Raw genomic sequence first — 13,647 nt, 5'->3', positions numbered from 1 at the left:
ATGAGGGGAACTGAGGAACTGAGAGATTGACTAACCCCAAGTCATACAGTTTAGTAAACTGGAGAGTGCTGGATTTGAATCCAGATTTCATTCCCTTAAGCAGTATATTATTCTGCCTTCATATTGAATTTGTATCTCTGTATATCCATATATAGTTAATTAAATACAGTGAGAACCATAATTGATAATACTGGGATCATCATGAACACAAAGGTCAGTTATTTTCATCATGGGCTAATTATGAAGACAGGATCCCTATAGTTTTAACAGCATTCATCAACAAAGGGTCAAAAAAAATTTTCACAAAGCTTTGCTCATTAGTTCTCTTTACCTGAGCAATATTATATTAAATTGTCCAGCTGAAATAATAGTTTAGAACTAAAGTTTCATACAGTTGTAGGACCTCTGAAGTCTGAAGCTTAATAAAAACAATAGCTAATATATATTTTAAAACTCTTCTTCTATTTGAGTATGGTTATTGCTTGCACTGCTTTATTTCATTTAATTTTTTAGCGCTTTTAAGATGGATACTATTTATTAACCCCATTTTATAGTGGAAGAGACTGAGGCTTAGAGAGGTTAAGGACTTGCCCAAAGTCATCCAGCTTTTTAAGTGGTAGAGTTATAGTTTCTAAGCACGTCAACACATCCTTCTGACTTCAGAGCCCTCACTTTTTTCTAAAAAACAGACATTTTCAGGACAGTTTTAGATTCACAGTAAAATCTAGAAAAAGGTACAAAGAGTTGCCATATATCCCTGTATACCCACAGCCTTTCCCACTGTCACACTTTATGGGTTTTGACAAATGTATAATGACATGTATTCACCACTATAGTATTATACAAAGTAGTTTCACTGCCCTAAACATCCATTGTTTCACCTTTCCATCCCTCACTCCTGCAAACCCCTGGCAACCCTCTGCATAGTTTTGCCATTTCCAAAATGTCATATAATTGCAATCATACAGTATGTAGCCTTTTCAGATTGGTTTTATTTTTGCCAGATCATTTCTTGCCTGAGAAGGATTGGCTTCTTTCACTTAGTAATATGTGCTCTTTTTCCCATGCCTTTTCATGAGCTTCTTACTTTTAACCAGTATACTCTTTCTGGTTAATGTATAGCACAGGAGTGATTTATTTTTTATTGTAATTAATATTAATACCAATATTAATGACACTTTTAAAAGTTATTGAGAAAAATATGGGTAAATAAATATTCTGATTTCTATCTTGTTCCATTACTTATTGATGGGAGCAAAGAGGAAAAAAGGCAATTATTTTTCCTTTCTGAAATATTATTGTCGTTTCCTGATTAAATCTTAACTCCCTTGGGTTGCTGTTTCTCTTTCTTGATATTTGTCCTGTAGCATCAATAGGAAATGCATTCAATATAATCCATAAGTTAGATTATTTAATCTTAAAAAAAAATAGGGAATGCAGTTAGGTTAGATTATTTAATCTTAAAAATAAAAACAAATAGGGAATGTAGTTTTTGAAAAGTAAATATGGTACAGTGAAATTAATTCAAGTTAGTATAGGCCCTGAATGGTGGTTCATACCTGTAATCCCAACACTGGGAGGCTGAGGCGGGAGGATTGCTTGAGGTGCAGGATTTCAAGACCAACCTGGGCAACATAGTGAGACTCTATCTCTACAAAAAATTAAAAAATTATCTGGGTGTGGTGGTTCATGCCTGTGGTCCCAGCTACTTGGGAGACTGAGAAGGGAGGATTGCTTGAGCCTGGGAGGTTGAGGCAGCAGTGAGCTGTGATTGTGCCACTAGCACTTCAGCCTGGATGACAGAGCAAGAGCTTGTCTCAAAAAACAAAAATAAATCCGCACATTGCCTATAGTCACATTTATCCTTATATTGCTAGTGAGGGTAATTTGGGGGCCATTAATTTGAATACATAGCTCATGCTTTGTATTATCTACAGAGACAGATCATGGTATTATTTTTCGATTTTCACTGAACTTTGCAGGTCCAGAGACCTTTGATATTCACACAGTTTTCTTTGTGGTCATTAACTTTTTACGATCCTTTAAAAAGCTTTAAAAGTTGGAGATTTCTGCTTATTTATGAATATGTAGGTGTGTGTGTATATACATATATATATTTGTCCTGTGCATTCCTTTGCTTCATGGTAGTAGCAAATAACAGATGTTTTTTGAAAATGAAAAATATGCTGTTGTCTTATTATATCTAGGATAAGCAGGGTAAAAATTGGCCAGAAGATAATCGTGGAGGAATTGGGCATATTTAAAGTTTTCAGTAGCAGATATTTATATGTATTCTTTATGTGACAGGCAATGTGCTAACTACCCACTTTTCTCCCTGTCACAAAGCTAGTTAGTGGTGGAGTTGGTAATTATTCCTAGTTCAGTCTAATTGTAGAGTTTGAGTGATATATAAAAATAGTAAAATAATAGTACATAAAACCTGCTATAATGTACTGCCTCCTCCAACATGATGAAAGGAGGAATAGTATGACTTGAAGACATTTTAAAAGGTTGTTTGAAATAGATTGTTTGGGGAATGAGTAATCTTGAGGGCAGGAAGCTGAGGTATGTTCTTTTTTGAGACTCTCCCCTTTATCTTAGATTAGGTGTGTTTCCATCGTATTAGAGAGGTCTGGGTCCTCATTCTCCACACCTCCTCCTAATTTGTGTGGCTTAGTAAAAGGATTTGACCTTTTACCGACCCACTCAGCTAACCTGTACATGAACATGGCTTGTGTGGTTTCCTGTTATAAAGCGGTGTTTAGTGTTATAATTTCACTGAGTTAAACTTCTCCAGTTTTAGTGATCTTGAAACAATGAGAATTGAGTGGAGAATTAATATATGAACTGATAGGAAAGATATATTCAAATCTTGTAGTAGGAAGATAGGAATGTTTCACTAGAATTATTTGCCAGTCTAATTTTGATGTGTTTGTGTGTGTCTAGTGTGTAATGCAAAAGTTTTTTACTAACAAATTAAGGTCCTACATATGTGTTTGGAATGTAAGAGGGAGCCAAAAATGAAGGTTCACTTCTGAAGGCAAGCTATGCTTAGTTGCATAAACTGCTACACGTCCAAAGGGGAAGCATACAGAGTTCTGTCTTTTTAACCATCTCTTCATTGATAATGCTTAGTGAAGTCCCTGGGGTCAGATAGATATTTAATATTTAAAATGAATATGTCTTTAAACTTAATTTCAGGGGAAATACTGTTGAAATTGGGAAGATTAAAAGAAGCCAGTGAAGTGTTCAAAAACTTGATTGATCGGAATGCAGAAAATTGGTGTTATTATGAAGGCTTGGAAAAAGCACTACAAATTAGTATGTAATGATTTTTCTCTTTTTTCTCATAACTACTGTTTGAAGTATAATAAAATGTAAAGTTGTAATAATACTTGAGAACAAACAATTTTAGCATTAGTATTCATTTTTCCATTTAGTAAAATTATAGGTTAAACATGGGAGTGAAAATGAATTCAAATAGTTACACTTAAGTGTAAGTGCTTGCAGATATTTTAGGTTCCTTGACCTTTACCTGTTATGGTATTGGGAGGTGAGGCAAAAACAAAACAAAGCGAAACCAAAACAAAAAAAAAATACTAATTTAGAGTAGAGACATGGGAAAGAAAATGAGCATTCGCTTTCTGGGAAGTGTTGTAACTATTTAATATTTTAAAACCATTAGACATTCATTACCCTCAACTTCTAAATAATAAGAATTGGGCCAGACAATTACTGTTGAGGGTATTTGCTTTGATTTCAAACTAGGCTAATTTGTGTAGAGCAAAATGTTACATATCTTCCTTTGAAATTAGGTAACTGACCCTTTCTAGAAATCTAGTATCAGTCCAAGATTTTTGTGATAGTTTCATAATTAAGTGTTGGTAGGAACTGTTAATATTCCTAAAATCATATTTACTCATGAATAAATGTATTCCTGAAATAATTATGAAACTGGCTCAAAGATGTTGAAACAGCAGAATTTTTTTTTTTTTTTTTAATTTTTAAATTTAAAAAGTTTGGTCAAGCTGGGCGCGGTGGCTCAAGCCTGTAATCCCAGCACTTTGGGAGGCCGAGATGGGCGGATCACAATGTCAGGAGATCGAGACCATTCTAGCTAACCTGGTGAAACCCTGTCTCTACTAAAAAATACAAAAAAAAAAAAAAACTAGCCAGGTGAGGTGGGGGGCGCCTGTAGTCCCAGCTACTCGGGAGGCTGAGGCAGGAGAATGGCGTGAACCCGAAAGGCGGAGCTTGCAGTGAGCTGAGATCCGGCCACTGCACCCCAGCCTGGGCGACAGAGCGAGACTCTGTCTCACAAAAAAAGAAAAAAAACAACAACAACAACAACAACAACAAAAAACAAACAAACAAAAAAAAACGTTTGGTAAATAGGTAGCTACCCACATTCATTTATAGTAGTATAAGCTACAAGAAAAGTTTAATTGTTGTATCCTCACTGGTATTCATTAATTCAGATGTTCTTTTTATGTTTAAAATTTTACACTGCAAATTGTTAAAAGTTTATTTTCTTAAATATTTTTAAGAAAATGATTAAAATCACAATATTGATTTAAGTAATAATCTGAAGAAAACAGCAAAATTCATATGCATGAAGGTTGAAAACAGGTTAACTATGATTTTTCTTTAAAGTAGTAACATTACAATTAATAAAAATATTTTAATGTTTTACTAAAATGAATAATATGTTCCATATATCAGGATTCTTGGTTACTATAAAATGTATTGATTACAAAACTAATTACACTACTTTATTGTTTTAGGTAACTTATGACCTTTCCTTCCCCATAGTAAGTTCTGGAGCTCCAACTTGTGACTTTAAGTAGGGTATTGAATTTTTTAGTTTTGTCTTAACCTGATTACATTTATACAGCTTGTTATATCTAGGGTAGTGGAGAATTGTTTTCATACTTGGTGCTTGTCTTTGTCTAAGATGAGGCATGAATATGAGAGTATTTTAAAAATATTTATATGCAGTTGCATTTGTGTATTAGTATAAGGGTCTTTAATATTTTGTGAAGTCTCCAAATTATTAACATAGAGTGAGGGTTCCACCCCCACACACATATCTTTGGTCTTAAAATCCAACCAAATTGGAGCTCCAGAACATACTATTGGGGGAAGGAATGAGTCTAAACAAGATCACACCTCTTCAAGCATGGTGTTTACAATCTTGACGCTTGATATTAATGTTGAGTGTCAATACTTATAAACACTACATTCACTACAGAGATACCTTGTCTGCTAGCACCCAGGGTTATTCTTAGGTTATTTTTCTGTGGTTTAGATGACAGAATTTGGATTAAGATCTACTTAAAACGTTATAGTTCTAAAACAGGTTTGCTTTTTCTTAAAATTCCACTATAAATTATCTTATAGCTTATAAATCTCTTTTTGTGAATTATGCAGGACATTATTTTAGAAAGATAAACTACACCCAGATCCTGTTTGCTTGCATATTGTTGTTTCAGAGTAACATGTAGTTTCTGTATAGATACATCCTTTATGTGGTACTATAAAATTAGGTGGCTCTTGGGAGGAAAGATACAACCTTCTGTTAGAAGTATAATTTTGTCTTTTGGAAGGATAATGGACTTTCATTAAAGATTTTAAGTGTTAATGTTGACATGGAAGTTTAGTTTATCTTTTTATATTTTAAACATTTGCAATAATAATCCTAAAACTTGCTCCTTTGAGCCTAATCAACAGACATTATAGGCTTTTATGGGGATATATGTAGGTTTCTTTGGTTCAGAGTGTTTATGTAAGATATGTTATTAGAGATATATTATAAAAAGATTTTCTTTTCCATGAGTTGTATGCTAAAGGAATATAGAGAAGTGCAGCATATCTTGAGTCTGTGATGGCTTGTATATGTGATTTGGGTTGTATTTAGAATCTTGCGATGAAATAAGTTTTGGATTTCTCTGGAGATGAGTTTAAAACAGTGACTTAGCTGATTATAGTATTTCGCCACCACAGAGTTTTACATGTCATTTTTGCCAAAATTGAAAGCAGCTTTAATATTATTAATGCAATTTTATTTATAACAACATTTTAAAAGTTTGTTTGCATTTTACCATGGATAAAAGTTTTGATGCTATGAATCTCACCCATATTTACTGATAATAGGCACTTTAGAAGAGAGGCTTCAAATTTATGAAGAAATTAGTAAGCAGCACCCCAAAGCAATTACACCCAGAAGATTACCTTTGACTCTTGTCCCAGGTAATATTAGGATGTCTTTTATAATACTAATTATTTGCGAAATTACTCAATGTTAATTTATATTTTGGAAGTGTGTTTCTGTTATGGAGTTTATGTCTACAGCAGTCTTGGAGTTGGGAGTGAACAGTTGTGAATTTATTATTTATATGTTAATAAGAGTGTTATACTTCAATGTGTAGCTAAATGTTGATTTTAATATTTGAACTTATCTATATAAATATAAAACTGCTTTTCTTAAGTTGATCTCATAAAGGTAGAAAGTAGAATGATAGATACCAGAGCTGGCAAGGGGGGTGTAGGGGGGAGATGAAGAGAGGTTGGTTAATGGGTACAAATATACAGTTAGATAGAAGGAATAAGTTTCAGTGTTTACAGAGTAAGGGGACTGTAGTTAAGAACAATATATCCTATATTTCAGGATAGCAAAAGAGAGGACTTGAAATGTTCCCAACACACAGAAATGATAAGTAATCAAGGCGATAGCTACCCTGAATACCCTGACTTGATCATTACACGTTCTCTGTGTGTAACGAGATATCATGTATAAATATGTACAAATATTATGTATTGGTAGAAAAACTGCTTGTCTTACGTGACTTTTACAAAAGCACCATATGTAGAAGGTAAATTCCCTGTAATTAGTGACAAATTATATGTGGTATCATGATTTGAGTGGTAAAAGTTTTGAAGTTTTTTTTTTTTTTTTGAGTCAAGATCTTGCTCTGTTACCAGGCTGAAGCTGGAGTGCAGTGGCACAATCACTGCAGCCTCAAACCCCTGGGCTCAAGCTATAGTTTTGAAGTTTTATATCTTCTTTTTTGAGCATACATTCAAAGAAATAGTTGTGAGCTATTTGCACCCACCACGGTGTTTTAGGAACAGAATGTCATCATTCCCTCAGTTAGCCACTTTCCTGAGTTTTGCTTTTCATCATGCCATTACTTTTATTTTTAGAGCTCCATGTATTTTGTATTCCTGAAAATAAAAACAGCTTTTGTACTTTATATAACTAGGAGTACTCTGGTACGTATTCTGTGATTTGCTTTTATTGTACAATAGTATATTCATGACCTTGAGTCGAGTTATTGTATGTAGCTGAACTCATTTACTTTTGGGCTACATAGGAGGTAGACAGTATATTAGCTCTTCAGGTAGCTAATATCTTTGTTGAGTTTTTTAAAAAGTATATGTTTTTGTTGAAGTCTTTAATTTTATTTGTAAGAATTGTATATTGGGACTTCTGGTATTTTGATACAAGTCAGACTCTACAAAGCTAATATAACTTAAATGTATTCTGGAGAGGTGAGGAGTATATTTTATATTCTCAGAGTGGCAAATATTTGTTTTAAATTCTTGGGTTATAAGTTTATTTTTACCAAAAGATTGATGAAAATTAAAAATTTTTAGTTGACTGGCTTGTGAAATATGTGAAATACCCTTTAGAAATGTATTTGATTAGACAGTAGCTAGAAGTTGATTTTAAAAATTCATTTTATACTATTGCATTTCAGTTCCACATATGAAGAGTAGTATTCTTCTGATCCTCCTTTTTTTGTTTTGTTTTTGTAGAATACAGAGAGCAGATTTCTCTAATGTTTTCCAGGGAACATTAAGTCCAAGTGGATATTAATAGGCTTGGTGGGGAGGTTGTTGGTGTGCTTGTGCTTGGGCTGTTCTTCAGCCAAGTAAGTTTGGGAAACTGGGTTAGACACAGCTATCAGGTTTCTATAGGACTTCTCAGAGCTTTTAATATACACTTTGTGAATTTCAAAGAGGGGAGTATATGCGTGGTGAGGAGTATTTTCCCTAATAAAAGTGTCTTGTGGAAGATGCTTTAGCTTACATTTCTGTATTTCTTCCTTCTCCTCTTTGATTTAAAAAATAATAACTTTTTTGAAATATAATTCATATACCATAAACTTCACTTTTAAAAAGTGTGCAATTCAGTGTTTTAGTATATTAATCATGTTGTGCAACCATCATCTCCGTCTGCTTTCAGAAATTTTTCATGACCCCAAAAAGAAACCCCATACCTATTTCACTCCCTATCACCCCTCAACCATAGTAGCTGGCAACCACCAGTCTACTTTCTGTACCTGTGGATTTGCCTGTTTTTGGACATTTCAAATAAATGGAATCATACCATATGTGGTCTTTAGTGTCTGACTTCTCCTCCTTTTATTGGTCTCTAGGTATATTTTGTGTTTCACAATATATTGTGTGTTGTGGGGGAGTATTTCCTTAGGAGCTTTAAAATGCATTCATATGCTTCTTGGGAAAGAAAGAAACCTTGCTTAGCTTTAAGATGACGAACAAGACTTCTTTGTTCTCTTTTTCTCATTTGGAACATGGAGCTTCAGATTTATACTGCCTACATTTATTTCCATAGGCAATATAAGTTTGCTAAAAGCCCTCAAAACGTGGCAGTATAGGGTAGGAAATATATTTTTACTGAAAGAGCCTAGAGTTTCTTTTACTGTAAAGTGTGATCTAGGTTAAAGTGGAACCATCCTAGACTCTCTTGGACATGCTGTCTTTGAAATGCCATAAAAATCTTTTTACAAAACAGGTCTCAGTGGAGGAGTCTGATGGCATAGGCTTTCAAGGTCGTCATCACTTTGAGGTTCTGACATGTGTGTATTTACAAGGCTCCAGTGAATATATATAAAATTATGCAAATATTTAATTTTATCTGTGCAAAGCCGACTATTTCATGATTTTTTTGCCTGTCTAGAAATGCTTTTATGTGCAATTAGAAAGCCATTTTGGCATTATCAAAAGCAATAAGATCTTCCTCAAGAAAAATGATGCATCTTGAGAATACAAGGTGAAAGTTTTGAAAAAGCCTTTCCATTTTTTAGATAAAAGGGCTTCATACCACAGAACAATAAGGAAATTTTCTAACACCTGAAAATATTAAGTGCTCTAGAAATAATGAAGGGATAAAGGTACTTTTCAAAATAATTAGTTTAATTCATCATGTTCTATTATGGACTGGCTGAAGGGTAGAGAGAGGGAAGGAAATAATCCAGAGTATTAAACATAGAATACTAATTAAATTTTGCTCCATTATTTAGAATGGATTTCCAGTGAATCAGAAACAGACTATTCTTGCTGTTTACACTAATTATTTTAGGAATTAGTATAAACAGGGACATCATGTTTTGGGGACATCATACTATGTATCTATCTGAGAATTATTCAGGTAACCTGTTTTGTGAGCAGTAATGCTAAAGAGGCACATAATAATTGATGAAAAAATTAGATGGATAAATCATAAGTAATTTGGGGATATGGTGTGTGACTGAGCAGTTGGGTAGCTTTGTGGGCTTCTTGTTTAGGTGATAAATTCACACAGTTGCCAATTAGGTAAAATAAGTTCATGAAGTCTTTTTCTTGTCTGTCCCTTGGCAACTAAGTTTACTTCCCCTGCAGACATCCATTGTGATCAGCTGATGGTGTATTCTTCTACAAATATGTTGTGCATGTGTGAGCAAAAATGTGTGTAGATTTGTTTAAGGTCACACCCCCCACCCTGCTTTTTGCAAACATGCGGGTAGCATAGATTGATGGATTGCTGCGAACCTGGGTTTTCTTTTCACTTAACTCCGTATTTGGAGATTAGTCCTGGATCAGCACTTAAAGAGCTTCGTCATTTTTTTCATACCTGCACAATCTAATAAATCAGATTTGCCAATGTGATCTGAATAGACTGAGAAGGTTGACCAAGGAGGAGTTCAGAGTAGCTTCTGCCGTGAAGATAAAAGGCTTGTTTTCTCAGTGGTTGATTGCAAGTATAGAAAACAAAATATTAACTCTAAAATATAAAAACTTTAAAATGTAAAATATTAACTCAGATATCAGAGAAGAGACATTTATTGAGTGATTACTATGTGGAAGACATTATTTATTGTTGTATCTTACCTCGTTTGAGCCATACAAGTGTACTCTTGAGGCCAGTGATGGTATTGCCTTCATTTTACAGCGATAAAACCGAGGTTTTTAATGGACACGTTATTTGCCCAAGGTTGCATACAGTTAAGTGGAGAAGTCTGCATTCCTCTAAGAAACAGCGTCTCTTATAGTCTCCCACAATTTTGTTAGCTTTTGTTGTACACCAGAGGAATTACTGGAAAGTTGCGGTCTCTGAAACTATTTTTGATTTTTAAAGAAGCAATGGTGTGTAATTTAACCCAGGATTAAGTTTTATGTTGTCTTCATAATCTGTGATTTTTCAAAAGACAAGTATTGGCCAGGCATGGTGACTCACACTGTAATGCCAGCACTTTGGGAGGCCAAGGCAGGTGAATGATGAGGTCAAGAGATCGAGACTATCCTGGCCAACACGGTGAAACCCCATCTCTACTAAAAATACAAAAATTAGCTGGGCGTGGTGGCACACGCCTGTAGTCTCAGCTACTTGGGAGGCTGAGGCAGGAGAATTGCTTGAACCTGGAAGGTGGAGGTTGCAGTGAGCCGAGACCAGGCCATTTCACTCCAGCCTGGGTGACAGCGTGAGACTCTGTCTCAAAACAAAAACAAAAACACCCCAGTATTTTGTATATGATCTACTAAGAAATTAGAGATTATCTGAATACAGTCTTTATAGTTAATGGAGTTAAATTTTTTTATAACATTTAATTATATTGAATGTGCATGCATGTTTTGTTCAACATGGTCAGTCACAACGAAAAAAAATAACCATTTTGGGTTGTTAGATTTTGTTGTGCAGTGTTGTGATTCATTAAAAAATCTTAGGAGGTCATTTCAATCATCCTACTTGAGGCTAAATCGTTCATGACATATATGTTTGTTTTTTTTCCCCAAATGATTAGGTAAATCCATGTCCTTATGTATTAGTCCATACTGTCAGAAAGTTCTTATATCTCTGTATTTAAAATTAAAATTCTTTGAATACTCTCTGCTTTCAAATGGTGATGACAAAAATCATTTGTAGGGGTTTAGCAATGAAAGAATTATTTACTTGATGTTGCAAACAGGTTGTTTATTTTAGTTCTAATGTTAGAATGCCCAGGGCTCAGTCTGATGTCTAACATCAATTTACTTTATTGTTGGCCTCACTCACTGAGATGTTAAGTTGTATAGGGTAGAAGTAATTTTTTTTTTTTTTTTTAATTTTAATCACTGCTATATCCGCAATACCTAGAACAGTGCCTGGCATGTAGTAAGTGCTTGATACATTATTGTGGAATGAATGAATGAATGTTGAAGTAAATGACAAGTTGATATGGGAAGACATTTGTAAATACCAACTTAGTGTTTAAAAAGATCTTTTGGCTATCACTTGAATATAGTGCTAGTAACAATAGTCTGCTGCAGAGTGCTTTTTGCATATATGCAGGGTTTGAGCTGTAGACTAAGTGCGCTAGTCAGTGAGAGATTAGGAAAGATATTTGATACTGTGCTAAATTCAGAATGGATAGTTGATAACTTTTACTCTACTTAAAACTGTATGACTTTTTGGGTTTATAAATTGGATAGGAGCATAATTGTTTCTGAGGGAGCTTTATTTTTACTTAGAAAATCATTTTAAGAATTGTTTGCATGAACCAAATAATAACAAAGTATGCTTTTGTTTCTAGGTGAAAGATTTAGAGAACTAATGGATAAGTTCCTGAGGGTTAACTTCAGTAAAGGCTGCCCACCCTTGTTTACTACTTTGAAATCTTTATATTACAATACAGAAAAGGTAAAATTTGGTATTTATTCAGATTTGCTTTAGTCTTTTTACTAAATTGTAGAAAAATGTCCATGTAAATAATGTGCTTGTACTTAATCATTTTCTCTGTTTTAGTAATGTTACTTTACTTTCAGTCTAATAATGTACTGAAATTATATGCCTGTAGTATAAGTAATATCAAAGTAAGAAGGTTTATGAAAGCACTAAAATTATAAAGGTTATTTATTTTTAATGGGTATACTTCTTTTTGTAGCATTTTAAATTTGACATTGTTACCAAAGGTATATATTTATTCTATGATTATTATTTTATGGTACGATTATGGATTTTTAAATTAGTTATGCATGCTTTTAAAGTTAGAGCTTGGATAATTGAGTTAGTGCAACAGTAAAATGCAATTTGGTCAAATTACTGGTATAAATTACTAGTTTTAATCAGTAGGCTGCATTTTAATAAATACAGATTTAGCTAGTTCTTGAATAAAGAATTGTCTTTCTGCTTTTTAAAATTAGAAAATAGGCCAGGCGCGGTGGCTCACGCCTGTAATCCCAGCATTTTGGGAGGCTGAGGTGGGCAGATCACGAGGTCAGGAGATCGAGACCATCTATGGTGAAACCCCATCTCTCATAAAAATAAAAAAAAATTAGCCTGGCATAGTGGTGGACGCCTGTAGTCCCAGCTACTTGGGAGGCTGAGGCAGGAGAATGCCGGGAACCCGGGAGGTGGAGCTTGCATTGAGCTGAGATCGCACCACTGCCCTCCAGCCCTTGGTGAGGACAGAGTGAGACTCCATCTTAAAAAAAAATTTTTTTAGAAAATAGGCACTTAAATCTTGGTCTTAAATTAGAAAGACAATTAAAAGTTAATAGAAAGCAAGTTATACTTTTATTTCCAAGTGTTGCTTCTTACTTACTAAAGTTTAAAATCTTGTCTTTTCTGTAGTCAGTTTTTTAAAGTTACTAGCAGATAAGGAAAAGATTTTATTAGAAATCCCAAAACAGGCCGGGCGCGGTGGCTCAAGCCTGTAATCCCAGCACTTTGGGAGGCCGAGACGGGTGGATCGCGAGGTCAGGAGATCGAGACCAACCTAGCTAACACGGCGAAACCCCGTCTCTACTAAAAAAAATACAAAAAACTAGCAGGACGAGGTGGCGGGCGCCTGTAGTCCCAGCTGCTTGGGAGGCTGAGGCAGGAGAATGGCGTAAACCCGGGAGGCGGAGCTTGCAGTGAGCTGAGATCAGGCCACTGTACTCCAGCCTGGGTGACAGTGAGACTCTCTCAAAAAAAAAAAAGCAAAAACAAAACCCTTACAATTTTTTTTTTTTTTTTTTTTTTTGAGACGGAGTCTCACTCTGACCTCGTGATCCACCCGTCTCGGCCTCCCAAAGTGCTGGGATTACAGGCTTGAGCCACCGCACCCGGCCTACAATTCTTTAATGTCTGTTGTATGGTCTATTTGACTGCAGTGTTTCTGCTGTCAGTTTGTTGAGAAATAGTGATTGATTCCTATGTAAACGTGTACCCAGTGCCTGCCAATAATTTCTCTAGATTATTTAACATTGGGTAAAATTCTTTTGTTCTTTTTGGTGAGGGTGACAGAGAAGAAAGGTTGGATAAAATGTCAGAAATAAAAAGAAATCTTATGTTTGTGAATTAGAGTACTTCTTTTTTTTTTTTTTTTTTTTTTTTTTTTTTTA

At 34.5% G+C, this 13,647-nt stretch overlaps 1 protein-coding gene across 3 annotated transcripts in view; it reads left to right on the top strand.

Moving 5' to 3' along the window:
* The window catches only part of NAA16 (N-alpha-acetyltransferase 16, NatA auxiliary subunit), a 66,966-nt gene that overhangs the window by 13,902 nt on the left and 39,417 nt on the right, over positions 1 to 13,647 (top strand). For all 3 annotated transcript variants that reach the window (XR_002731009.1, XR_002731008.1, XM_023208906.2), the window contains exons 7-9: positions 3,202 to 3,321; positions 6,154 to 6,249; positions 11,853 to 11,959. Coding sequence is in view for 1 of the 3 variants with exons in the window: in XM_023208906.2 (XP_023064674.1) it covers positions 3,202 to 3,321; positions 6,154 to 6,249; positions 11,853 to 11,959 (323 nt within the window). In the remaining 2 variants the exon portion in view is untranslated. The remainder of the gene's footprint in view (positions 1 to 3,201; positions 3,322 to 6,153; positions 6,250 to 11,852; positions 11,960 to 13,647) is intronic.

The sequence above is a fragment of the Piliocolobus tephrosceles genome, chromosome X (genome assembly GCF_002776525.5).
Source record: "Piliocolobus tephrosceles isolate RC106 chromosome X, ASM277652v3, whole genome shotgun sequence".
NCBI classification, from domain to species: Eukaryota; Metazoa; Chordata; class Mammalia; order Primates; family Cercopithecidae; genus Piliocolobus; species Piliocolobus tephrosceles.
Note: the sequence above shows the minus strand (reverse complement) of the source record. Positions and strands in the feature narration are given on the sequence as shown.